This window comes from Sphaerodactylus townsendi, linkage group LG03, assembly GCF_021028975.2.
Source record: "Sphaerodactylus townsendi isolate TG3544 linkage group LG03, MPM_Stown_v2.3, whole genome shotgun sequence".
NCBI classification, from domain to species: Eukaryota; Metazoa; Chordata; class Lepidosauria; order Squamata; family Sphaerodactylidae; genus Sphaerodactylus; species Sphaerodactylus townsendi.
In genome coordinates this window covers 121516285-121542601 of record NC_059427.1, presented here as the reverse complement: position 1 = coordinate 121542601, position 26317 = coordinate 121516285, and the positions used below count along the sequence as shown (strand labels likewise).

The following is a 26317-nucleotide window of genomic DNA, read 5'->3' as shown; positions in this document are numbered from 1 at the left end:
TGCCCTGGCGGCGAGCGGCCACCTTGGCTTCGTTGCAACGGAGTCTCCACCTCCTCCGCCGCTTCCTCCGCAGGCAGCCACGACGGCTGCAGGGAACCCACGGGGTGAAGAAACCGGACGGCCCTTCTAGGAAGAGGAGAGCGAGCGAGCAAGAGAAGGGGGCAGCGTGGGCCCCAGCAGCACGGCTCCCCTTGCAGCCAGCCAGCGTGAGCAGGTGAGCGGTTGGCAATTTATTACTAGATCGGATCTCGATCACCTTGGGAAGGGGTGGAGAACCACGTTGTTGTTGTTGTTGCTTTTTGCAAACCTCAAGATCTTACCCGGCACTTTTCAGTGATCAACGTGGGTAAGATCTGCCGGCGATTTGTGCCAACACACAGCGTCGAAATGCACCGGCAGGTTGGGGTTAGAGCGTGATCGCGGCTACTCCTGAACGGATAGTTCCGATGCCTGGCCTAAAAGGCAACAGTTCAACTACACCGGTTCTTAACCCTTGACCTACTCCCACCCACCAAGTACACAGGATTATGATATATGCATAGCATGGCGTAAATACACCGATCTCAGGCATCCTGTTTACTGTTTGCCACTTTTGAAGGTCTAGAGGAGAAAATCTAGCAACTGAGTCAGAGTGAGCTGTACAAAACCGCTGTACTGGTCGTTGAAAGTGATTGCCTGGGCCGAATGGACTGGCTGAAATTCCAGATGTTCCCATTCCCCAGCCAAGTTCTGAATCCCCCAACCCCAGATTTGTAGATTGCCCTTTGAGGGTATTCTATAACTGAAATCACTGGTTTGTTTCCTTAAATAATAAATCCTTAGAACTATGCTGTAACTAACAAAATGTTTTTGGGACCCTACATACTAAAACATTTATTATTGCACAGTCTTTTGCTAGATGCAGGAAGCTCCAGTTAGAATGTCCTCTGCTGCCATTTAAAGTACAAGCTGTAAAATCTCAAACCAAACCATCTCTTTTCTTCCCCTGCAAAAATCCAGATTTGTAAATCTGCTCATGACTTGATTGCCAGCTTGTTTGACAGATAGCCGTGAAACTGATTCCTGAAAGCTGCTGCATCTAGACACCACAGGACCAAACTTTTTTAAATGGAGGGTTTAAAAAACAATAACAACAAGATTCATAGAAGAAATTATTTACAAAACTTTAAAACAACAAGTTAGAACTTTACAGACCACAGCATCTCAAAAGCATAGAACAAAAAGATAACAAATCCATTCTGTCTAATAGCAATTAAATATAACAGTTTCTGTTCTATTAAGAACTAGATTCCATTGGATGACAATCTCTAATATCCCAAGCTTTCTGCAAAGCAGTTAAATGGAATTACACAAATATCTCCTTTGATCTATCTAACCAATTTTGTTTTTTAAGAGATAGATTTGGCAAAAGTTAATCTTCATGTGGTAATAAGTTAAAAAGCAATTTTCTGAAATCTTTTTGGGATTATAACATAATTTAATAGACATATTTCAGTAGGGGGGGCGCCAAAAGCAAATGACAAAGAGCTTGTTGCTCTGTCCAAAAAGTACTAGCCCTCACGCATTTCTACAACATGTGCAGAAAATCAACCTTGTCCACAGAACCAGCAATAACTGGCATGATTTCTATAAATTTGTGCTAGTCCCAAAGGGTTTAAATGCCACTGATACAACATTTTTCAAATCCTCCTTCCCCCTGAGCAATATGTGGATAATATGCTAGACTGTTTTATAAGCTATTTTACAACAGTGGGGTGCTGTGTGGTTTCCGGGCTGTATGGCCGTGTTCTAGCAGCATTCTCTCCTGACGTTTCACCTGCATCTGTGGCTGGCATCTTCAGAGGATCCTCTGAAGATGCCAGCCACAGATGCAGGCGAAACATCAGGAGAGAATGCTATTAGGAACACGGCCATACAGCCCGGAAACCACACAGCACCCCAGTGATCCCAGCTGTGAAAGCCCTTGACAATATATTTTACAACACTTTAAATACTTAAAATGTGCCATATGACTCCTAATTAAGATTTATGCTGATATAAAAAAGGAAGGCTTAATATACATATATTTGTTTAAATCTCGGAATATTGCAAAGGGGTAGCCGTGTTGAACAGTTGAACAGCTGTGTTAAAAATAAAATGAGAGCAAATGGACTTTGTATTATTAAACCTCTAAATATCAATGCTAGGTCGCCTTGTCCAGGAAAGGCCTTGTCCTCTATGCTCGGTTTTTTTAGTCCTTTAGGGCAACTATTTTGGCCACTCTGTGAAACAGAATGCTAAACTAGATGGACCATTGGTTTGATCCAGCAAGGCTCTTTTTATGTTCTTAGGTACCTATTGATCAAAACTGGAGGATAAGCATAAAGACACATTATTACTCCTCCTGTGTTGTGTGTGTACAAATAAAAGAGAAATTTGTGTATTCATATGCACTGTATTAAAAAAATTAATAGGAGTGACAGAAGGAAAAGACTATTTGTAGGAAAAGACAACATGTAATCCAGTACATGTTGGTGGGTTTGTGTTATGTTCCTACCAAGGACAGGGGCTTTCAATGGAGTGATGTCATGAAGCATTTCTTAGTGGATAGGTTCATGAAATATGAAGGCCCCTATCTACCACATTAAATTCTGTGTTGAAACAAGTAGGGTAAAGGGAACAAGGGACTCAACTGTATCTATACCCTTCTCTGACCTCAGCCTTTGCGTGCATTGCCTCCTCTTGGTACAAGAGTTTTATAACATCAGATAAAGGCAGCTAAATGGAAACAGGCCAAAGGAGAAACTAGTAAAGAAATAGTGATGAGTAATGCTAGCTGCTACCTCAATAGAGGCGTGTCTGCTATTGTATCAAGAGACATTCATACTCTTGCAAAATAGAAGAGGAAGGCAGATCTCTCCCATGCTAGCTGGATAAAAGACTGAGAGGTACTTTAGAGAAGCACAGAGAGTTCTGCTTACGAGCACGGGCTATTTTGCAGCTATTTCTTTTCATTGAACCATCCACTGCTCACTCTCGTTTGTTTTCCTTGACATAGGTCGGCTGAGGCAAAAGTTCCCAGGGACGATGGTTCAAGGAGAAGCCACCCCTCAGATCTCCAGAGTTCAGGATAAAGGATGGGCCTGGGTGGTCTTAGGAGCCACAATGGTGGTTCATGGCCTTACACTAGGCTTTCCTTCCTGCATTGGAGTCTTTTTCAAAGATCTGCAACGTGATTTCCACGCTAGCAACAGTGAGACGTCATGGTTCCCCTCCATCATGACAGCTGTGCTGCACGCAGGCGGTGAGTATTTTTGACTTATTTTATATCCAAATCCTAGATAATCTGAAAAAAAACCAGCCACAACAATAATAATAAACAAGATTCTAATATCCATGCATAGCAGAAAGTGAGTGGGTGACTTTAAAATCAATATTTCGCTACAGAGGATTGGCCCCCCTGTTGGTTCACTTCAGTTCAACCACTGGAGACAGCACCTTGGAGACAGTACCCATTAAAAAGGTCCCTTGGTTGATACTAACCATACATATGGGAATTGCTGCTTTCAAGAAGAGTGCACTCAGGACCCTTCCGCACATGCAGAATAATGCAATTTCAGTCTACTTTCAAAGCACTTTGCTGCTGGATTTTACTGTGCAAAATAGCAAAATCCACTTGCAAACAATTGTGAAGGTGGATTGAAAGTGCATTATTCTACATGTGTGAAAAGAGCTTCAGGTGTTCCTATGTAAAGGGGGGTTTCTGCTGTGTGGGAACTCTTTTTTCTATCTTTACTTTTCTAACGACACATGTACTCAGTTTTGAATTATTGCTGGTGTTCTCTTCTCCGTGCTTGGCTTCTAAAAAAAATCAGATTTATGGCATGTTTAGCCATTTATTTGACACTTTTATGAAGGCATTTTAAAAATGTTGGGCCCACCTCCAGAGGGGAGGCAATAGTCTTGTGATTGGTTAAACCTTACGGCAATTAGCACTTGGCACAGATGCCTTCTGCTGGAAACCAGAAGAACTGGTTACTCCTGAGCTCATGTCTTTGAAGAAGGTTGTATTTTTGACCCAGTGGGGTAAGTGTTAATCTTCTGCAGGTTCACCACTCAGAGACCAGGCAACAACATTAATAATCTTGGAGGTAAAGTGAGTTAGGAGGCAAGTCAACATCAGGTTACATCATGGTGACAAATGATTGATTTATGGTGGATACTGCACACTACAGCTAAGAGTCCTTCTGGAGGAACACTGAGCAAAAGACCTGAGGAGTGACAGGGATCTCTAGCTGGACAATTGTTGAAAGAAGCTTAGGAAACCATGACAAGGCAAAATCTCAAGCTGCGTAAATGTTTCCCTTACCTGTTGAGTTGACAGAATTCAGACCACACACCAGTTATTTTTTATTGAATGCATCAGATAAACAAATAACAAAATGCAACAAAGTTTTGGCTGTGTAGCTCTTAGAGATAGAAGAGCCCTACTGATTCACCACAAATAGGGGAATGATTGACAGAAGTATTGTGCTGTGTAGCCCATATAAGGCATGTACATACTGCAACCCACCAGGTGCTTCACAAAGCCACTGTTGTGGTCCCAGGAAGATCCCCTCAAAAGGAGAGTTATGAAACATGGCTGGCTTGCATCCTGCAGACTCTGGCTGTTTCCGCATGGCCACGCTCGGGGGGTGCATCTGCGTATACGACGCCAACGCACCCCCTGGGACCGTTCGCACGAATGGTCCCGGTAGGGGCAGGGAAGATGGCGCAGCGTTGCACCATCGCCCGAACGCCTTCCCTTCCCTCCGACCTTCCGGTGCGTCGCCCAGGCCAGGGGACACGTCCCCCTGCCCTGCGCAACAGCTCTGGAGTCGCAGGGCAGGGGGGGCATGTTCCCAGGCCTGGGCGACGCACCGGAAGGTGGGAGGGAAGGGAAGGCGTTCGGGAAAGGGGGGGATGGCGTCTTCCAGCCGCTGCCATTCGCATGGCAGTGGCTGGAAGCTGCTGTTTCCGAAATACCTCACCCAGGGAGCGAGGTTCAGAAACAGCGGCTTCACACTGCTCGGGGGTTGTGAGGCAGCGGCCATGCAAACCCCTCCCCAGGGACGCTGTTTTTAGCGTCCCTGGGTCGCTGTATTCCTCCAGTGCGGAAACAGCCCGTCTGATCAATTTGGTCTATTCAGAATCTCTTCTGTTTAGCCACGGTGCCTCCGTCAGACTAATGACATTATTTACAAGGTTCATGCACTATACCGTCTCGTACTCATGCACCTGTCTTAAAGGATTCTGGTGGTATCCTGGCAACAACGAATCCTGTACGTCTGAGGAATCTCTCGGGGCAGGTGCTAGGTGTGTCCAACCATTCTCAATTTCATATCCTGTGCTTTGTGAAGTCATGTGTAGAATGTCTCATTCTTCAGTGAGGAACAAAGTCATAGCTTTTCTACATGGGAGGATTACAAGCGGTCAATTGAATGATATCATAAAGAAACAGGTGCCTAACATGAATTTCTCCTGGTCTTCTTAGATGGACCTTATCTAGTAAAAGCCTGGAAGGATTTTCCATTTTAGACCATACAGCTGTAGAGGGGCAGAGCTACGTGTGTTGCTGATTTCTGGTAACTGCACCGAAGGTAAAGTCAGCCTGTCCTCTACATAATTTGTTCTTTCACAGGCTGTATGATTGGAAGGGTTATATAAACTAACGATAAGACGGAAAGGAGATTTAAGCCAAGTCACAACAATTAATCATATAATAGGATAAAGTTGAGCTGGGCAGTGGAAAAACATAGAATTTGGCCCTCCCCAAGAATAGCCATATTAAAATTGCAGTCTGGTTTTCTTGAAAGGCTCCTGTGCTATCAGCATCTGCTGTGCAAGTAGTTCTTAAAAGCATAGGAGCATTGCTTGAAAAAAACTGGCAGTCTACCCCTCCAAGTCATTTCCAAAATAAAATGGTTACTTAGAAGCTGAACTTTATAATGTTTTATATGAAACAGAAGACTCCCCTGTTTCTTCTTTAGTTTATTATGTTTGAATTAATTCTAGAGGGTAGCTGTGGGGTTAGACTCTTTTAGCATAAAGAAACAGGAATCTTATAACACCATGAACACTAACTCAATTTTATTCCAGCATAAACTTCCATGGATTTTCATGGTCCATTTCTGAATAGGTGGCTGGTTCATGAAAGCTTATGCTGGAATAAAACATGTTTTTAAGGTACACCAATACTTTTGTTTATGTTTGAACATATACTGATAATTTTCTTTTCTGATCGTTCTGGCTTTTCTGGCACTTTTCTGATTGTTCTGGCTTTTCTCTTTATACCAAAGCCAGGAGCAAAGTATCAATTATCTGCCCTGTGCAAAATGGCAACTGTACTTTTGAATATACTTTTAGGCCACCCAGTGAGTTCATAACTCAGCAGAAACTTCAACTCTGGTCTCCCAACTCCAATCTGATCCTAGTGTTGTCGATTAGACCACACAGCCTCTCATTATATTTGGCTATGAAGGGCTGTGCTATCATGCTTCTCTGGTTTTCCTGTTTGTGTACCCATAACAACTGTGTAACAAATGTAAGTTCAGTAAGTAAAGCTTTACCCGGCACACAGAAACAGTCAATGGAAAGGCTTTGCCCACTGAATTTTCTCATGTCTACAGTTGTTACAAGCTTGAGAGACACAGACCGGAAAAATACCGTTGTAGTTCTAATTTGAATATCAGTATAGGGAAGCTGAGTTAATGGATTACCTTTTGCCCGCTGACATTTGGCTATGCTTTGCCCCGGTGCTTTAAAACTTTGACTCCAAGCTTCTTTTGAGCGGGGGTGGGGGGGGGAAATCTATGTTTCTCCATACACCCACCTGTCCTTGTACCTGCTGATCTTTATTAATCTTTTCTGTGGGTGGTTCTTTCCTGTGTTCACTCTACAAACAATGTGAAACTGAGGGAAAGGGGCCAGTTGTCACTCGGTGCTGATCTTTCCATTCACACACACCAGTGCTGGGAAAACATTAGGAAATTCAAGGTCATTCCAAGGCCATGTGGGAAATAACAAGCTGATATTTGATTTGCCCCAACTAGACCGCAGAACCCATGACACAGTTGACAGATGAGTGAGTCAGAAAGAAACTGTGCTTTGCAGAAAGTAGATGAATCTGGCAAAACCCAGGCAAAACAGAAGACACAAAGGAAAATAAAAAAGGAAGGGAGAAGACACCACTCTGTTCCTGAGGTAGAATTAAAGGTCTGGTTTAAATATGATACTTCAAAGCCGCTTTGCATAGATAGGTAGCAGTCCAATTTAAAGGAGATGTTGTGTGAGCCCAAAGTCTCACAGGAAAGTACATTTTGTCAGCAGTTTGCTGTATTTTTACTCTTCAGGAGTGAAAGGAAAAGTACCTTAGACATTGTGCCTGTGTTCTCATACATGGCTTCTGTTCTGAGCACCCAAATATTTGATTAAAGTTAGTATTAACAGCTTCCTTAAGGGGAGTCAGGATAATGGTTTGTCTGTTTCAATCTTACCTCTGTTAATCTCTTGCCTTTTATAATTTTTAAAAGTTATTTTTCATAAAAACACAACATTATAAAAACAGTTAAACAAACAAAAGAATGAAACTTACTTTCAATTCTAAGTGTAAATATAAAGAAAGAGCCAGTAGAGGTGTACAGATAATGTTCTATAAGAGCATAAAATGTTCAATTGATACTCAATCACAATTATTATTGTATTCTGAATAAAATCTATCAAGTTATAAACTTCTATCGTCCTGCAAATATCACAATACTAATACCTATACATACCAACGATTACACACACACACACTACGTTTCCATTATTCACATCTCTTTTCTTTGTTTCTTTTACATGTGTGAAGAATATGAGATACACATTTTCAATTTATCTTGCAGTTCATGATTAGATCTTTCATTGACCAAGCTCGTTAATTTAGACATTGTTGCATACTCCATTAATTTATTTTCCAAGTTCTCTAAGCTATGGCATTCTTCCATCTTCAAGTTTGTTGCAAATGCCACTCTAGCTTCTGTCATCAAATATCGAAACAGTTCTTCAGAGTTTCTTGTAATATTCTTTGGTAATATGCCTAATAACATAGCCTTGGCCTCCACAGAAAATTTATTTTTTTAAATTAACCATCATTTCTTGGCTTGAAAACCCTACGGGGTTGCCATAAGTCGACTGCAGCTTGATGGCACTTTCCACTTCCACCATTTCCAGTCTTCTCAGTGACTAACATCAAGACTCCGATCTCTCTTGGGTCTTGAAAGGGCTGCTATTTCTGGTGAATATTCTGTGTCTTGAACAACTACATGACAAGCTGCTATATTAAGGCCCAGGAACTCTGTCAGCAACCAAAAATGACAATCCTAAGGTCTTCTCAGCCAAAGACCATGTTTCCATTTCCTGTCCTGACCATAGCAGAAAGACAAAGGGGTCACAAAGAATTTTGTACCCCCGCATTACAAACCCCTTGAAGATTTTTGACACTGATTTGATTTACTGTATGATCTCTCTGGTCTTCCATTCATATTGCAAAGACAAGTTGTACATCAGAGCAGTGTAAGGTACCAGAGAGAGGACCAGAAGCATATTTTTAAACATTTGTGCTAGCCTTTGAGATATTTCCTGGGATTTGGTTTGTTTATTTGTTTTAATGCTTCAGAAAAGATTTGAGAGGAGTTCAACTGAAAGTTCCTGAGAGAGCAGAAGTGTTTTAGTGTCTGGGAGAGACTTGTGATTTTGGCAGGAAAAGAGAATTGGGAGAAAGAGAGTCTGAAACTCTAGCCAGGATAGGAATTTACTTCTAGGTAGAGAAGAATTGCTAGCCCAGGATCTTGGAATATGGTTAAGCAGTCTTGTAGAAGGTTATAGTGGTTAGAACAGAGCAAACTATCAGGGAAAGAGATTGTGTCAGAGCGGGTCCATTCTCTTGTCAGAAAGGGTATATCATGCTTCGTGAGAGGGAGAGGGGGGGGCGCTGACCCGCAGCAAAGTGAAGATCTTAGAACATTTAGGAAACATTCACTGCCTTCAAGTATTGGGAGGTGGGATAATTTTCCCCTTGTGATTCCTGGCCTTCCCAGTAGAGTATATATCTGTTCTTTCTTCATAGTCACTTCCATAGATTCTGTAGAGCTGAAGGACTAGTGGAGGCACAGCAACCAGGTGATTTGGTAGCAGCACCTAGTATACATGCATAAGGGCAATCCCTGGAGCTTGAGAAGTTCTTTAGTTCCATTCCCATCACTTTGCCTGTCATGCCTATCACACACTGAAACCTTGAAACTGACATGGAACCTCATGCATACAAATACACTGTCTTCTTGGATGAAATTGAGGGAGTCCAGGATAACTAGATGCCGTCATCGCCACCTGTAAAATGAGGACTCGCGGCTTTAGAAAATTGCCTTCATCAATGTTGGGAGTTTTTCAAAAGAGTGTCAGAGGGGATATGTTATGGACAAGGCTTGGAAGAAGGGGGTTGGGATTTGTTTCCTTATACAGAAAAGGCATCACAGTCACAGGAATGAAGAGCTCAAAAGAAGGCAAAATGAAATGGTAATGTAAGCCAGGGATCCATTGGCTGGTTGCCAGCTTCTTGCCGCTTCTGCGGTGATCACTGTTGGGTCATGCTACAGCTGTCTAAGCTGTCTGGTTGGCCTTTGAACTATTGCTGCAGGGGCTATATCAGCTTCCGAGATCTCTGTCTCCCAGTTCTCCTTCTGCTGATGAACTGCTGGTAGAGGCATCTTCTCCAGTAAGGTGTACTTTGGTTCCTCCAGAGTTCTTCTGAAGCAACTTTTTACAGGGTTTTTTTAAATACGCACTGGTTTATGAGAGTAGAAATGCATTGTACCTGAGGTTGAAGTTGCTACCAGTTGTCATTTCTGCGGGGAAGATCTTTTGCCTGGCCACTGGGATGGGTTCCCAGTTGGGACTGATTGCACCAGCACCTTCCAAAGGGGTTCTGTCTTCTGGACTCCTTCCTTGCCCTGAAACATTTCCTGCCACCACAGGACCTTGTAGGATCTACACTGAAACTGCATCCTCTCCATCCAACCCACTGTAGGTAAACAGGTGGGTATCACTGTTACCAAGACAAGATCTGAACAGAGTCTACCCTCCATAAGTCCATAACTCTTGGAGGGGACTTGCATGTCCCAAACCTCTTCCTCCAAGTCCAAGGGATTTGCCTCAAGCTCTTGAACTGTAAATTCTACCTGTGCTGCCCCAGGCACTCTCTGACCTGGGACCTTTGGCCTCAGTACTGGAGATGTTCTGTCCCTGGACTCAATCCTTCACTACTCAAAATAACAAATCAGGTCAAGCCAAAGCTGTATTCATTGGCACTTACTCCTGAGTTAACTGGACTAGATCCCACCACTGCCATCATGTAGCAGTAAAAGCCTAGGTACTGTCAGTAACCAGGCATTCTGGATTTGGGCAGTAAACTCAGGTCGAATCCCCACTACTGTCTTAGCCAGGTTTCAGAACACAAACTAACCAGGTTTGAGGGATGACCTCCCCATTGCTTGTGTGGCAGATTCCATTTTGGATGCTCGTTCTCCCCGTTAATCTGCGTTCCGGCAGGACCTGGTTGCAAGTGGCATAGACCCATTAACACGGTTCAGAGCTGATCCAAGGAGAGGGATGAGGGTTGAAACCCTGAGTCATTTCCCACCCTGGAGTGTGACGCGAAATTCAGGCAACCAATGAGTGCTGCGATGTGTGCACAGCCTTTCCTTGGTTTCGTTTCCACTTTTGCGATCGGCCAGCAGAAGGAGATACAAATGTTAAACTGTCAAACGTGTAACTTTGAATCGTTAATGGTTTACACAGGTAAAAATTAACTGTTTGCACAGTTAAACAGTTAAACGTTAAACTTTTACACACTGTTTTTTTTATCATGCCCCTACAATGTACATTTCCGCAGTGGGAAAAGGTCGCGCCCCATCAAGGCACGTCAGACAATCAGGGGAGTCCGGCGAAGCGAGCTCGCCTGGTAGTGGGGATTGCTAAGAGTTCTGCAACCAGGTGTGTCTGCTGTGTGCTCACCTCGGTGGGGAGGGAGAAACTCCAATGAAGAGGACACTGTTTCAACACGAACAGGTTTGAATCTGCGTGCAGATTTCAAGTGTGGATTCAACTGCAGACTGCTTCAAAATCAAAACAACTTTATTGAGAAAATTAGAATGATGATTAAAATCAAACAGAATTATAGCATGGCAATAACAGCTACACAGAAAATAACAAAGTTAAATCAGTAAATACTCACTGAATTCCCACACAGCATTGTTGTTCTTGAGGCCTTAAATTGAAAAGTATAAGCAAAGGTCTCTCTGGTAACAACAAAGATGGGGTGTTAAAAAAAAGAATGAATGCATGTTACATTGAGGACTCTTTATGGAAAATGCTGGCCATAGTCTGATGACCTCTTCCAACCAATTCTAGGGTTTTCCCCTGACCAAACCTTCTAGACTTAGAGTGAATTGTTCCTTCCCAACTGGAATGAGTAGTTTCCCCCCTCCCAGCTGGAAATTTCTCAGCTGCAATGAATATTCTTAATTAGAATCAGCCTAGGAACAGGTCCTTGAAGATAAGCAATTGCAAAACAACAACAACAACAATCCTGCACCTGGCTGGATTTGCAGCTAGCTGAAACCTGAAGATTCTCTTAACGTGGATGCTTTCTTGACAATATCTGTACGTACTTAAGTTTGACACTTAGTTTAATTGCTTTTCAGGGCCTCTCTGCAGCATTCTAGTGGAGCGATTTGGCTGCAGGATGACTGTCATGCTGGGAGGCCTCCTCAGTGGGGTGGGAATGGTTGCCAGCTCATTCTCCCAATCCATTATCCAGCTTTATCTAACTGCTGGATTTATCACTGGTGAGTATATCGAAATGCAGGGTTTGACTGAAAGGGGGATTGGAGAGGTTAGCTCTTCTTTAATCCTAGCTGCTCTGTTACTTTCAAAAAAGCCAGGCAGAGGAAAGTCAAGGCTCGGCAACTGCCTCTGATGGCTACTTGTCTTTTCATTCTATGCACATAAGAACATAAGAAAGAGCCTGCTGGATCAGACCAGAGTCCATCTAGTCCAGCACTCTGCTGCTCGCAGTGGCCCACCAGGTGCCTTTGGGAGCTCACATGCAGGATGTGAAAGCAATGGCCTTCTGTGGCTGTTGCTCCCGAGCACCTGGACTGCACCATTCCTGATGGTTCCCAAGCAGAAAATGAGGAAACATTCACTAATTTCTGAAAAGTGACGTATAATTTCAGAATGTGAATGTAATACTACATAATACTGATCAAACAGTCAACAGAGTATCATGTAGAAGTCAACCGCAATGTATATTGTATCAGTAGAAGCAGGCAGGATCCAAAAGGCAGCAGTGATCTGGAAGCTTTACTGTGTTTATTTTGTATACATTTGAGCTTTTCATTACAAAGCCAAATATTTTACCTCTTGTGTTCCACTGCTTCTTGATCTCACAGTATAATTATTTTGCCTTTGCCTCACTATCTCTGAAGGTAACATTTCAAGCAGTTGCTGGTCCATAGAAGCTTATGCCCCAGTTAACTTTTCAGTCTTTAAGTTGCCACAATACTCCTTTTTGTTTTGTTGTCAACAGATTTAACTTGGGAAAAGGTGGTAACACAGTCTGTAATATTCACAACCTTAGATCATGGCGAATGACAGATTAACCCTTTAGACCATAGGTGTCAAACTCGCGGCCCTCCAGATGTTATGAACTACAGTTCCCATCATCCCCTGCCAGCATCATGTTGGCAGGGGGTGATGGGAACTGTAGTCCATAACATCTGGAGGGCCGCAAGTTTGACACTTGTGCTTTAGACCAACAGCAACTAAAATGAGCATGGAATTGACAATGACATCTGCAGTCAGTTGAAGTACAGAATTTATTGGGATACAATACCAACATTTGAATTCCATGTCTTTGTACTGATAGCAGATATTGTAGCAGATCCAGGTAATACTAGGCCAGGAGAAGCAAATAGGTTCATTCTGAATGGGTAAAGTGGAATGCTAGAATACCAGTGCTAAGGCAGAAAAGCATCTTGGTTTCTAAACAAACTTCTGCATTGCAAGTTGATATTCTTTCATATCTCTCTCTCTTTTTTCTTTAAAGGACTAGGGACCTGTTTTAGTTTCCAGGCAGGAGTCACTGTGCTTGGCTATTATTTTGTACGTCAGCGAGCTCTGGCTAATGCTCTGGCTTCCACTGGTGTCTCCATTGGTTTCACACTATGGCCTCTGCTCTCCCAGTACTTGCTTGATGAGATGGGCTGGAGAAACACTTTCTTCATGCTTGGGGGAGTAATGTTGCACTGCTGTGTATGTGGGGCTGTGATGAGGCCAGTACGAACCAAACAGCCTGACCCATCGCTGAAGTCCAGTCATGGACATTTAGCTGAAGACACACATTTATCCAATGGAAATACCTTGAGTCATGAGGTGCATCGATCAAAGTGTGACACTTGCATCCAGACACTGCAGAAGTACTTAGCTTTTGATGTCTTCTGCAAGAACAAAGGCTACCGGATCTACACCATTGGAATAGCCTGGATGGTGATGGGTTTTGTGCTGCCTATGATCTATCTGGTGCCCTATGCTGTCTTGAATGGAGTGGAGGAGCGCAAGGCATCCCTTCTCATCTCCATCATTGGATTCATTAACATCTTCATGCGCCCCATGGCAGGCCTGCTCTCGGGCCTCAAGATCTTCACCGGTCGGAGGATCTACATTGTCAGTGTGGCTGCAGCTTTTAATGGCCTGAGCAACCTCATCATTGCTATCTCAGCTGAGTATAGTGCTTTTGTCATCTACTGTGTGGTCTACAGCATCTCCATGAGTGTTCTTGGTGCTCTTATTTTTCAAGTGTTGATGGACGTGGTAGAAATGGATAGGTTCTCCAGTGCCTTGGGCCTTTTCACCATCGTGGAGAGCATCACCATTCTCATTGGGCCCCCTCTTGCAGGTGAGATGTGATTCTGATGTTACAGGTATTACATAATTTATTGCAGGAAAGTTATTACCATCTCTAGGAATGCCCCAAGGGTTGTTTTCATCTTCATCGGTAAGGTGCTGACAGTGTACATGGATGATAGAGGACTAAGAGCAAATAACCATCTTAATGGCCATTTCATCCTCCAATTTTCCCATTGGCCATAGGGCCTCGGTCCTTTCCTTTCTTTTTATCCTAATGCCTCCTGTATCCCAGTTGTACTTACCTTGAACCCTGCTTCCTCAGTCCTTTCTAAACAATCCCTGTCTACAAGGCAGTTCTTAAGGCAGAATGATGCAAAAGGAATAATGCTGTCTAATTAACTGAATGTCCATAGAAGCACAGAACTTAAAGGAATGATCCTGTCCCAGCCCCCATGTTCTTTGTTATGTTGTTGTGATAACATGGGATTCTCATTCTGTAAGTGGGTAGGGGAGCAAAGAAGCAGCACTGAGCATCTGGTGAGTGCTACAGTGCAATACATGTGCTCATAAATGGACTGGGTGGATGTGTAGATAGAGGTTTCTGCAAGTGGTTCATGAATGGGAATGTGAAGTGTTTGGAGTGCATGTTCAGCGTAAATGAAATCGGGAAATGGCTTCAGCTAAGTATTGGTTTTTCCAGAGTATGTGTACTTGAATATTGTTGTTGTTGATGATGATCATTTTATATCCATACTTTCCCAGGACACAGGACTGTGATTCTCACAACAACCCTTTGAGGCAGGCTCAGAGAGAGTAGCTGGCATGAGGTCACCCAAAAAGCCTCATGGCTTGTAGGGATTAGAATCCAGATTTCTCTGGTCAAGTTCAACATTATAGCCGCTAACTGGTGGTGGAAAGCCTTTTCAGGTCACAACCGATTTATGGTAACCCCATATGATTTTCAAGGCAAGAGACGTTCATTGGCAGGTTGCCATTGATGGCTCTGCAGAGCAATGCTTGTCTTCTTTGGTGGTCTCCCATTCAACCAGGGCTAACCCTGCTTAGCTTCTGAGATCTGACCAGATCAGGCTAGCTTGGGCGACCCAGGTCACTAATAATACTAAATAAACCCTGCAGGGGGAAAGCCATACGGTACATGGAAATGAAAGGCACAGAAAGAATTAGTCCCCTTCCCACAGCAGGCTCTTTGATCTCTCTGTTGCTCCCTGTCAAGCTGCTTTTCTGTAACAATAAGTTACAGTGCTTTAACATGCAGTTATACATACTGGCCTCTCTCTCTCTCTCTCTCTCTCTCCCTCCCTCTCTCTTTCTCCCCCTCCTCCCCTCCCGCACCCTTCTCCACAGTCTGTCTCTAAACATGGTCGTTAATACTGTAATCATACTCCATTGCAAGTACTTTATGATATTCACAGCAGAAATGCCAATTCTGAACAGATCTCTTTCAAACATGCAGGGGCAACTGGAGACCTTCCATTCTGCCACACATTGTAGTATCTTGCTATCTGATTTTCTGTCTAGGTAGCAGGAAGTGGGCGGGTCAGTGAGGGGTGAGAGTGACTCAGCAGAAATGAGAAGGGTGGTGTCTGACCAGAACTGTTAGTGGTTCTCAACCTTCCTAATTCCGCGACCCTTTAATACAGTTCCTCATGTTGTGGTGACCCCCAACCCTAACATGTATCCATTTTACAGATGGAGAACACTGATGCAGAGAGTCTTAGGCGACCCCTGTGAAAGGGTCGTTTGACCCCCCAAAGGGGTCGTGACCCACAGGTTGAGAACCACTGTGTTAGCACATTGCCCTGCCAAACAGAATTGTTCCAACTGGTATTTCTATTGCAGTGGTGGCAAACCTTTTCGAGACCGAGTGCCCAAATTGCAACTCAAAACCCACTTATTTATCGCAAAGTGCCAACAGGGCAATTTAACCTGAATACTGAGGTTTTAGTTTAGAACAGGGGTCTGCAACCTGCGGCTCCGGAGCCGCATGCGGCTCTTTCAGCCTTATACTGCGGCTCTGCATGGCCTGGAGGTCGGAGCGTAGCATGGGCGTGTCCCTCCAGCCCTCCAGAGCAGTGCTGGAAGGAAAGGTGAGTGGAGGGGCCGAATCGGAGGCAGCCCCACTCTCCGGCTCAGTAGATCTTCGGGGCCATGGAAAACGAGTCCAAATGGCTCTTTGGGTGGTAAAGGTTGCCGACCCCTGGTTTAGAAAAAATGGTTGGCTCCAAGGTGTGTGTTACTCAGGAGTAAGCTTGGTGAAGCAACCTCACAACGCTTCAAATGGGTGAATCACAACTCTAGGAGGGTTTACTCAGAAGCAAGCCCCATTGCCAGCAACCGAGCTTACTCCCAGGTAAAGGATCGTGCCCAGGCCAGCCTAGATGTATGTGTGTGGGGGGTGATTTTCTGCCCCCCCCCACACACACACGACGAACTCTGTGCATGTGTGCCCACAGAAAGGGCTCTGAGTGCCACCTCTGGCACCCGTGCCATAGGTTCGCCATCACTGTTCTATTGGAAGTGTTTCCACTGTTTGCCAGTCACTGTGTCACTGCAGTGGCTGCTTCCATATAAGCCCCTGGAGATGATCCTGTCAAGGCAGGGGCAAAGGCTTTGCTTTTTCTTGTTGGCAGAAACATGGAAGCGGGGGAGAGGGGGCGGTGAGCGGGGAAGATGCTGAAACCAACAAAGCATGGGGACTGGCTGGGGTTAGGGGTGGAGAGAGCTCCTTCAACAGCATGCTTTATTTGTTGCTGCCACTTCCCCACAAACACATGAGGATGCCAGGAAAGATGAGAAGAGCTCGCTCCCCTGCTACCACCTGCGCTCGCTTTGCAAGGGAAAAGTGTAATTGTCTGCAGAACAGGGATGCTTTCTCCCATCTGCCTAAAACTTGGGAAGAAGAATCCCTGGCTGAAGCACACAGTCCTTGATAATTTCATCCGCACTGAATGGGGAGAAAAACAGTTTGATTCTGATATTAAAGACGCCTGCTCACATTTTTTAAAATGGCGAAAGTATTTTGTTTGCAACCTGTGAACACATAATGTGATTAATTTCCCAAATGCCTGGCTACATGCCCTATATTTTGAGCAGGTAGTTGCTTTCTTTGTAATTTTTGGGAGTTAGAATTTGAAGGCACTTGAAAGCAAGCAAAACGAATAAATTCCCATATACATATTTTGGTTTGGGTCCCTTTTTAAAATACAGAGTTGACCCTGTGCTAGCCTTACAGTAGACAGGAAAAGCCAGATGGTATAAAAATAGTCACAGGAAGGAGATGACAAATTGCTAGCACAAAACATAGATGTTAAGACCTTAAAATGTTCGGGGTCCGTTCCCAACCAGAATCAGACAAAGTTCTCTGCTTGGAAAGAATCTGAAAAATAGTTAGGTGTGTGACCCCTGTGCAAGATTGCATGTGTGTGTGTATCATCAAGTCACAACCAGGGGCAGAGTGAGGGGAAACTGCACCTGGGGCATGCATGCACCTTGCACCCCTGCCACGCGTCACCCACCCCTGCCCTGGCCTGACTCCGCCTCCTCCATGGCTCCGTCTGGGGCATCACCCCCCACCCCATGGGCGCTACACCAGTGGTCACAACTGTCTTATGGAGACCTCAGAGGGTTTTCAAAGAAAGATGATTCTCAGAGGTAGTTTGCCATTTTGCCTATCTCTGCATGAGCTGAGAATTCTGGGACAAGTCTGACTTGCCCAAGGTCACACAGCAGTCTTCATGTAGAGAAGTGGGGAATCGAACCCAGTTCTCCAGATTAGAGTCCACTGCTCTTAGCCAGCACAGGATTATTGTGCATGATTGTAGGCATAATCTAATGGTTGAATTAGTGGAGAGTTGAAGCTTTTCACAGAATGCTGGAAAATGACATCATAAAGTAAACAACATGTGTTGAAAGTGGAGCCCGATACCATTGCTAACAAGGGGAAAAAGTCTGGAGGGAAAAAGTCATGTCCTCTTAATAGAATATGGGATGTTTGTGTGTGTAAAGTGCTGTCAAGCCACAGCTGACATGGCAACTCAGTAGGGTTTTCAAGGCAAGAGACTTAACAGAGGTGGTTTGCCATTATCTTCCTCTGCATAGTGTCCCTGGTATTCCTTGATGGCCTTCCCTCTGAGTACTAACCAGGGTTAGTACTAACCCTACTTACCTACCTTCTTAGATCTGGCTAACCTGGGCCATCCAGATGATATTCAAAAGATGTAATTCACCAGGCAATATTATTTATCAGGATGCTGTGAAAAGCTTGAATTGTCTGTTTTCACCCAATAAACCTGTATTAAAGAGCCGGGTGTTTTTTTCTTCGAGCTGTTGCCAATCCTAAATCCAGATATACTGGGCAGTGTAGGATAAAACTTGGATGGGAATCCTGGATGTGCTTCTCTTGTAATGTTTCTGATACTAGTGATAAAAAAACCTAGGAATTGTGGAGTAGATTTGAAAGTATGGAGACAGGAGGAGAGTTAAAGGCACAACAGTTTTGTTTGCGGTTGTACTGACAGCAATGGGGCTTAGTTCTTCCATCTGCAGCTTACTTTCCCTGCCCTCGTGCTCTGGAGAAATTGTCTGATGGATCCCCATAGCAGCTTCCAAAATTCATTATAGGATGCTCATAACCATGTGGACAGATATTATTCTGTGGAAAGGATTCAGAACAAAAGAATTCCCATCTTTGGTCAGGACAATGATCCTCTTAGTCCAACAGTGGCCAGCCATAGCTCTGAGAAGATGACAAGCAGGGCATGAGTCCCTTGGAGCTACCCTGAGAATGAAGGACCCATTTTAATTCGTCATGGCTAGTAGATGTTAAAAGGTCTGTCTGTCTGTTATGTCTGTCTGTTATGCCATCCATTTTTAATCTATCTAAGCTAGTGTTGATCATCACATTTTATAGTCATGAAGCCCATACGTTAATGTTTGGCCTGGCAAGCAATATTGTTTTTGTAGTAAATGCAAGAAGGCTACTACTCACACATACAGTCTGTGTTAACCGTGGACCTCATAGCCTGTGCAGACATTGGTCCCATGTGATCCTAACCAACCTGCACATCCGGACTGTAGGAGTTCCAAGTTCTGAACCTGCTTAATGCCTAGAACTAAAGTTGACTCATTGATAGTTAAATACTTTTTCTCACTTCATACACACCCATCTGTTGGAGATTAAGTTCCAGAGCATGTTAAGTCATGTAAAAATACATTTTTAATAAGGAAAGGGTAGAACCTGAGTAGTAAAAGAGGACAGAGTGAAGCAGAAGCAGCAGCAGCAAGGGGGAAAGAGAATACCAAGAGGGACAGAGAGGTTAGCAGTACAAGAATAAAGGGGAAGCTACTGAAAGGGACAGCAAAATAATGATAGTGCAGAAAATAGGGAAGGCTGAGGAGAAGGAAGGAGTGAAAGGTCATGTAGGAAAGGGCTGGGACTGGCACAAATGTAAGCAAGGACATCCCCCATTCAACATGTCTGCTTGAGAGTTTCTAATATTACCAAGACTTAACCAGAGCAATATGTTGAGAACACTCAGGCTATCACATCTAACATGTTTAAGGGGAAATGTGTACAAACCTAGCTTGCTGCCATGCTTTTATGTGTTCTCCATACCTCCCTCCTTGCACTAAGCATTCCAGTTAAAGAAAGCCAGTTACCCATGATGTACAAATGCAGGTGTGCAAGTTAAGTGAAGACTTCCTCTCTACACATACACACACCCCTAACGAAGATGGAGGGGAAAGGAAGGGCAGCAAGCTGAATCCATACACATTTTTTCTGAATTGTGGCTAATTGTGATATTTGAATGCAGCTATAGATTATCAACCCCAAGTGTCCCCTCAGATAGCACCATTTTGATATCTAGTCCCCTAACAACACTATTAGAAAAGTACTATTGTTCTATGTCAGTGATGGCGAACCTATGGCATGCATGCCAGAGGTGGCACTCAGAGCCCTCTCTGTGGGCATGCACACACAGAGTGAAAATCACACCCCCACACACATCTAGGCTTGTTTGGGCCGCTGGGCACGACGTGCGCATACCGCGGCGAGCAGGGAGCACTCGACTGGTTCCTTTGCTCCAGGTGGCTGCTGCCCAAGGTGGAGGCAGAGGAGGTGGAGATGCTAGTGAGGTGCAGAGTGGAGCCAACCGTTTTTTCTAAACTAAAACCTCAGTATTCAGGTTAAATTGCTGTGTTGGCACTTTGCAATAAATAAGTGGGTTTTGGGTTGCAGTTTGGGCACTCAGTCTCGAAAAGGTTCACTATCACTGTTCTATGTATTGTCGAAGGCTTTCATGGCTGGAATCACTGGGGTGCTGTGTGGCTTCTGGGCTGTATGGCCATGTTCTAGCAGCATTCTCTCCTGACGTTTTGCCTGCATCTGTGCCAGCCGCAGATGCAGGCGAAACGTCAGGAGGGAATGCTGCTAGAACACAGCCATAAGCCCGGAAACCACACAGCACCCCACTACTATTGTTCTGTTTTTACAACAGGAGAACCAGGAACAGAAAGGACAGGATTTGCTTCAGTCCATACAGCAGTGCCATATCTAAACTGAGATTTGGGGGCCCGTTCCACCACCAATTCTCTGGATTATATAATCTCAAAGCATAGTTGTGTTCTATGAAGTTAGGAATTACAATGCAGTTCTTGATGGCAGTCAATGGCCTTGTAATGAAGACTAGTTTAGTTTGGGACAGGAGGATCTGAGTGTGTATAAATCATCAGTTTTATCCTTCTCCCTGAGAACTGTAGCTTCTTGGAAACTGCAGTTCTCTGAAAGGGTGTGGCTAAGAATCCTTATACCCTCAAATACAATTCCCAAGATCATTCGGTAGAAACAATAAAAGTTAAACTGGTATAACACACTAAAGTAACAGGTTTTCAGTGCAAATTTCAGTGAATAGGGGAGTGGGGGTGGCATACTCCTGTAGTTTCTCTGTAGAGGTGTCTGTATTCCATGTTGAATGAAGCCATATGTGCTAGTTTGCAATGCACTTTAAAGAATATAGGGATCATAGTAGAACGTTGGCTGCCATTGACATGTTGACTGAGCTTCTAACTTTTTGTGTTGCAGGTCTTCTTGTGGACCTCACAGGCCATTTTAGTTATGTATTCTACACTTCCAGCTTCTTCATGGTGACAGCAGCTATGTTCATGGGTTTTAGCTTTTGTACCATGGAAACAAAGAAAAAATTGACAGAGAGTCATAAACCGACTCCTGAGGACCCTTCCAGGGGCAGATACACAGAAGTGCCAACAGAATTAGAGCCTGAAAAGAATGGTTCTCCTGCAGTCGTTTATGTGACCAGCATCTGAATCCGGAGGAGCTGGATATTGCTTCCCTTGCTAATGCAAGAGCTCTGATACAAAAAGAGCAAAAAAAAGAACAGTTCCTTCTGAGTTGCCATCCTCCTTTCTGTCGTGACCGACTGCTCAGCCGTATCGAGCTCTGATTTTTCGATGAAGGATCCAGACCAGGAGATAAGGCATGCAGAAAGCCAAAGCCCACATTGGGGAAAAATTTCACAGTGCAAGCCATGGGTGGGGCAAAGGTAGTCACAGTCCCATGACATCTGCATTACTTGAAGCTTAACCATTTTTGTTATCAGTTTTTAAGAATGGAAGGACTTCACCCATCGGTTTATGCACTTTTGTTGTTTCCTGACAAAGTGGCATAAGTCTACCAACGAATGAATAATAACACTTTAGTCATTTTGGTTCTGCTAAACTCTCAGTGAAGTCCACTGGTTGCTTCCCAACTAATCACAAGGGAGGACATCTTGTTTGTTTACCACTGGGTTCTTTGACTATAGCGTTGAAATATTTATGCTTGCTGACCAGTTCCAGGCAGTCTGTTGTGAAATAAGTTCTGTGTGTTTCTACTCTCAGTAGCAGGTAGGTCATATGTACTATAACTAAACGAAGTCAGTTATTTCTGCATTTCTGTAGTATTTTCAGTAATCATAAAGACTCAAAACTGAAGTCACAGAGCATAGCATACCTGGGCTACTCCCAAGTGCCTGCGTATGGGTCACCAATAGTGTCTTATCCCCTTTCGATCTATGCTGCAGAAAAGAAAAGTTCAGGGCTAATCAAAAAGAATGGCCAGTTTGCCAGGAACACCTCTCAAGCCTACTGAACCATGGCAATTGTATGGTTGCCAGTAGAGAGGTATGTTTAGGTTTGTCTCAGTATGGGCATCTGCATTCTTGGAAGTCTACAAGGCTCTAAGTGGAGCAAACTCAAAAGACTTACATAAGCTATATGAAGGTGATGATTATATGTGGGTAATTTGGTCATTTCGTGTGTGTGTATGTGTGTGTGCGCATGCCAGCCTTAGATGCAAGCACAAAACAAAGCAAACCATCAAAATGAAGGGAGACCTTCCCTGCTCTGGTCTGAAGGTTACATTTTTTCAAAACAACCTACACAAGTAGGTGATTAGTGAAATGGCAAACCTCCTCTGAAATCTCCTTCCTGGTGTGACTGTTTCAAACAAAGGCTAGTCTTAAAATCTTCCCAGAATGTTTTCTGAGTTGGCTGGCAAAGTTGTAGACAGCTTTGCCAGGTCCTCCAGATTTGGTACAGTATACTGTTCCAATGCTTGTCAAAATAGCAGTGTTTGAATTGGAACATAACTGTGCTTTAATTTTCTTCTTCTTGCTTTCTCTTCATGATTCCCACGTTATTGTACATTCTTTTCTTCTAGTTCTGCTATCTCAGAAAACACTGACCAAAGATTGTTAGTGTGTTTTAATTTTTTTAGAAAAATGAAAAATATGGTTTTAAATGGCAAGAAACTAGCAAGAAATGGCTAAGAATGCTAGTGTTTTCTAAAACAGAAAGCAATCATTAATGGCACCTATATTAATCTACTTGAGGGCCAAATTGGGAGGGTTAGGGTTACCCCATTCATCAAATCCAGCTGTCTCCTATTACTGCCCTTAATTGTGGCCAAAATAAATATAAGCAAGCAATCACTGTCAAAGTAGATGGAGCAGCCACAGAGGCAGGTCACTTAGTCACCCTTTTTTACTTGGAAAGTGACTTTACGAAGAGGGTGGGTTGAAATCCAGTTCGCTTCATGACTGATATCTACAATGAGGCCTCTGTGAGCTTGCCTTAAAGCTGTTAGGTAAAGGAAGTCCCCCTGTGTAAGAACTGGGCCATTACTGACGCATGAAATGACATCACATCACAACGTTTACTAGGCAGATTATGCTTACGGAAGAAGGAAAAACAATCTGTATTCCCTCTATTGACTCAGGGCTTGCATTGAAAAGAAAGGGGCAATCTGTAGCTACACACCGGCCCCTTTTGCACAGACACTTTAAAATGTTTTCAGGCAGGAAATAAAACGCTTCCTCCATGGAGTTCTGCATTGTTTTTATATTCAATGTTTTATTTACAGCCTAAAACTGTTTTAAAATGAATTCTCTTTCAAAATGATTCTCTGGCTGAAAAAATTTAAAAATGGTTTCATTTGTTTATGTGGTCCCTTTAAGATGTTTCCCATGCGGTACTTCCTCACCAGCATCATTTTGTGAGCTCACTTGTGCCCCTCACTTATTTTGTAGCATTTGAGCAGTTTGTTCAGTTGGGGGGGGGGGGGTAATTTTCAAAGAAAGTAGCGTAGAAGGTGCAGAGAATTGCAGCACCCTGCTGTGAAGCATTGAAACAGCGATTCCACATGACAAACAAAATAAAAGGCAAAAATCACAAAATTGCAGCCAGAAATTGTTTGGAGGGGGTGAGTGCAGACACAAATCTTTGTAAAGGGGAATTGAAAATGTTTTAGAAACTTTTGGGGGGATTTCTGTGGAAAGGGTCACATTTGCATGTATGAGTTCATGTTATAATTAGGTAATAAAGCCACCGTGCCCCATTAGTTTCTTAGTAGCATAATACCAAACAAAACCCTCAGAATTAGTCTATGCTTCCAATCATTTTGAGGGTAAGGTAATTTACCATGTGTGGAGAATGAATTATTAGAATATAAATTCAGTATATATGCATGCAAATTGTGGTTCTGGAAACTTCTGCTTTCAAAATGGCAAAACATGGGATGGTGTAAAAGCCGGAATGAGCCGAAATGGGCATTAAACAACAAATTAGAGGACCACAAAAAACTGTGCCATGCATTAGACGCACTCCAGAACTACAATCTACAAAAAATTACATTTGTTAACCCTTCCCAGGCCAAACATGCCTCCAATACAGCAAAAAAGACCCAGAACAGCTCGGAACAGGCATTAAATGAACTACAGGGCCACAACAAACAGTGGCATGCGTTAGACACACTCTACAATCTAGAACAACAACAACAAAAAACCACAGAGCCAGCCTGCCTCTCTTACCCCTTTCCAGTTGGGCCAAAATGCCTTTGGAGCAAGAAAATGACCCAGAATGGGCATTAAACGAATTAGAGGACCACAAAAAAACCTGTGGCATTCTCTTTTTTGGTACTAGATTGCAGTTCTGGAGTGCATCTAATGCATGCCACAGGTTTTTTTAAAACTAGCGACCTGAGTTCATGTAATTCTATAGCTCTCTCTGTAATGATTGACTTTAAGAATCTTAGGGTCATTATGGTCAATGTATGTGTGCCCCCAAGCCAAGATAAGGAGTCCTTGGCAGCAGTATAGAATAGTCTTTCAACCTATATTGGGGAGTTAGAATTGTTATATCCACATTTAGAAATTATCATAGTAGGTGATTATAATGCTAGGGTAGACAATGATGTGCTAGCTCTTTTCCCCCCGGAAAAATTTATCAAGCTAGATCAATTCCAGATGTTATTCACCCCTCATCTAAAGATGGGATAGTCTATGAGGCTGGTTGCAAATTAGTAAGACTAGCTTTGAGCTGCAATAAAACCTGGCAAATGCAGGGGAGTATACAAACCCCTAGGGGTTGCAGTGTGATAGATTACTTGTTCACCTCCCCGATTATGAAAAATTATTTATTTTTTATTACTTCTGGCCCAGAAACCTATTATCTTATAAAAAGAAGGATCCTAGAGAATGAACAAATTGTTGAGAGAAGCGTGCATTAGTTCTTCCCCTGTCTCCTTAGGAATTAAATTATTGCCAGGCAAAATGGCTGAATAAATATAATTTAATCTCTCCTCAAAAATCTAAGACATTGCACAGTTTATTCATTATCTCATTTTAATTCCCTTCCATCCGTTATGTTATTCGGGAAATTTCAGAGAATAGCATTAGATAAGAGAGTATGCCCTTGTGCAATGGGAGCTGTTGAAACAGAACACATTCTATTGGTCTGTCCAACTCACAGAGCATTGTGTGAAAAAAATTTCTCCTATCCTTGAAGAAAAAAGGAATATTGCAGGGGTTGAATTGATAAATGTTCTCCTTAACAATTATACTGCTGATGTTTGTGAAAGAGTTGCCAAGTTTTTGTTAGGAGCTACAGATAAATGTAAGTTATTGTAACGGGTTTCGTGGATGGTTCAATTTTATGAACTGATTACATGTTTTGCACTTTAGAGCTTTATATTGATTTTAATGCCTATAAAGGCTGAATTAATGAATGAAAACACCAAACTTATACTTCTGTAGTACTGAGGATCTACAGTGATTTTAAGCCCTACTATGCCTTTTGGTTCAACAGCTTTCAGCAAGTAACTCTATTTGCACTGTGCTTCCACAACACACCGCAAGACAAATGAATGTGCTTATTCTCATCCTCCTAAAACCAGGTCCCAAAATGGAATTCAGGCAACCTCCAAGATCTTCAATACTAGGGATTCTCAAGAATGCCTTCACAACATTGAGATGCAAATTGCTAGTAATTCCATATCAGGTAATTAGTCTGCTGCAAGTCTGTTCATAGAACTGAATGGGACCGAAGAACGAGTCTTTGTGAGAGTTTAACAATAGACCAAAAACGTGAAATTGATATAGGCTGCTACCCCCAAAATGTTAACAAGGGACTAGTTTCTAGGCTATGGCCAGTTTGTTACTATTTCTTCTCCAATAATATTGCTGCAAAGCCTATATGTAGTTGTCTTACAATACTTAAAGGTCACATGCACTTTTGTACAACTGACGGCGCTAAAGTGAACTGACATTTAAGATGTTTGAATTTATAATGCAAACAAGCTTTAGTGCTTTTAGTTTCTGGTTAAGGGAATGTATTATGTTTTTTTTCCTCTCAGAACAGAACATTTGAGAAGAGACCTTAGCACTATTCTATCCTTTTCTAAATAAAAACAATCCCATGTAGTAAAGCATCTTTTTGAAGAGGGTTTTTTTTGTATGTGATCTCTGTTGTAAATTTAGTTTTGTGCTTTAGATTTTCTGTG

At 43.1% G+C, this 26317-nt stretch overlaps 1 protein-coding gene across 2 annotated transcripts; it reads left to right on the top strand.

Annotated features, from left to right (window-relative positions):
• SLC16A5 (solute carrier family 16 member 5) lies at window positions 1–26245 on the top strand. 2 transcript variants are annotated; one of them, XM_048492024.1, is made up of 5 exons: window positions 1–214; window positions 3038–3283; window positions 11757–11900; window positions 13163–14011; window positions 25712–26245. In XM_048492024.1, the coding sequence occupies exons 2-5, from the start codon at window positions 3067–3069 to the stop codon at window positions 25843–25845; spliced, it is 1344 nt and encodes a 447-aa protein (XP_048347981.1). In that variant the 5' UTR covers window positions 1–214; window positions 3038–3066; the 3' UTR covers window positions 25846–26245. The 2 variants fall into 2 exon arrangements, with proteins under 2 accessions (XP_048347981.1, XP_048347980.1); XM_048492023.1 differs by lacking the exon at window positions 25712–26245 and adding an exon at window positions 21065–23363.
• The last annotated feature ends 72 nt before the right edge of the window (window positions 26246–26317 follow it).

Excerpts from the sequence above, each read along its gene's own strand:
- SLC16A5 (XM_048492023.1), top strand. The coding sequence starts at position 3,067 with ATGGTTCAAGGAGAAGCCACCCCTCAGATCTCCAGAGTTCAGGATAAA. Across the intron at positions 3,284-11,756 it reads AGCTGTGCTGCACGCAGGCG|GGCCTCTCTGCAGCATTCTA; the intron begins GTGAGTATTTTT and ends ATTGCTTTTCAG. Across the intron at positions 14,012-21,064 it reads CATTGGGCCCCCTCTTGCAG|GTCTTCTTGTGGACCTCACA; the intron begins GTGAGATGTGAT and ends TTTGTGTTGCAG.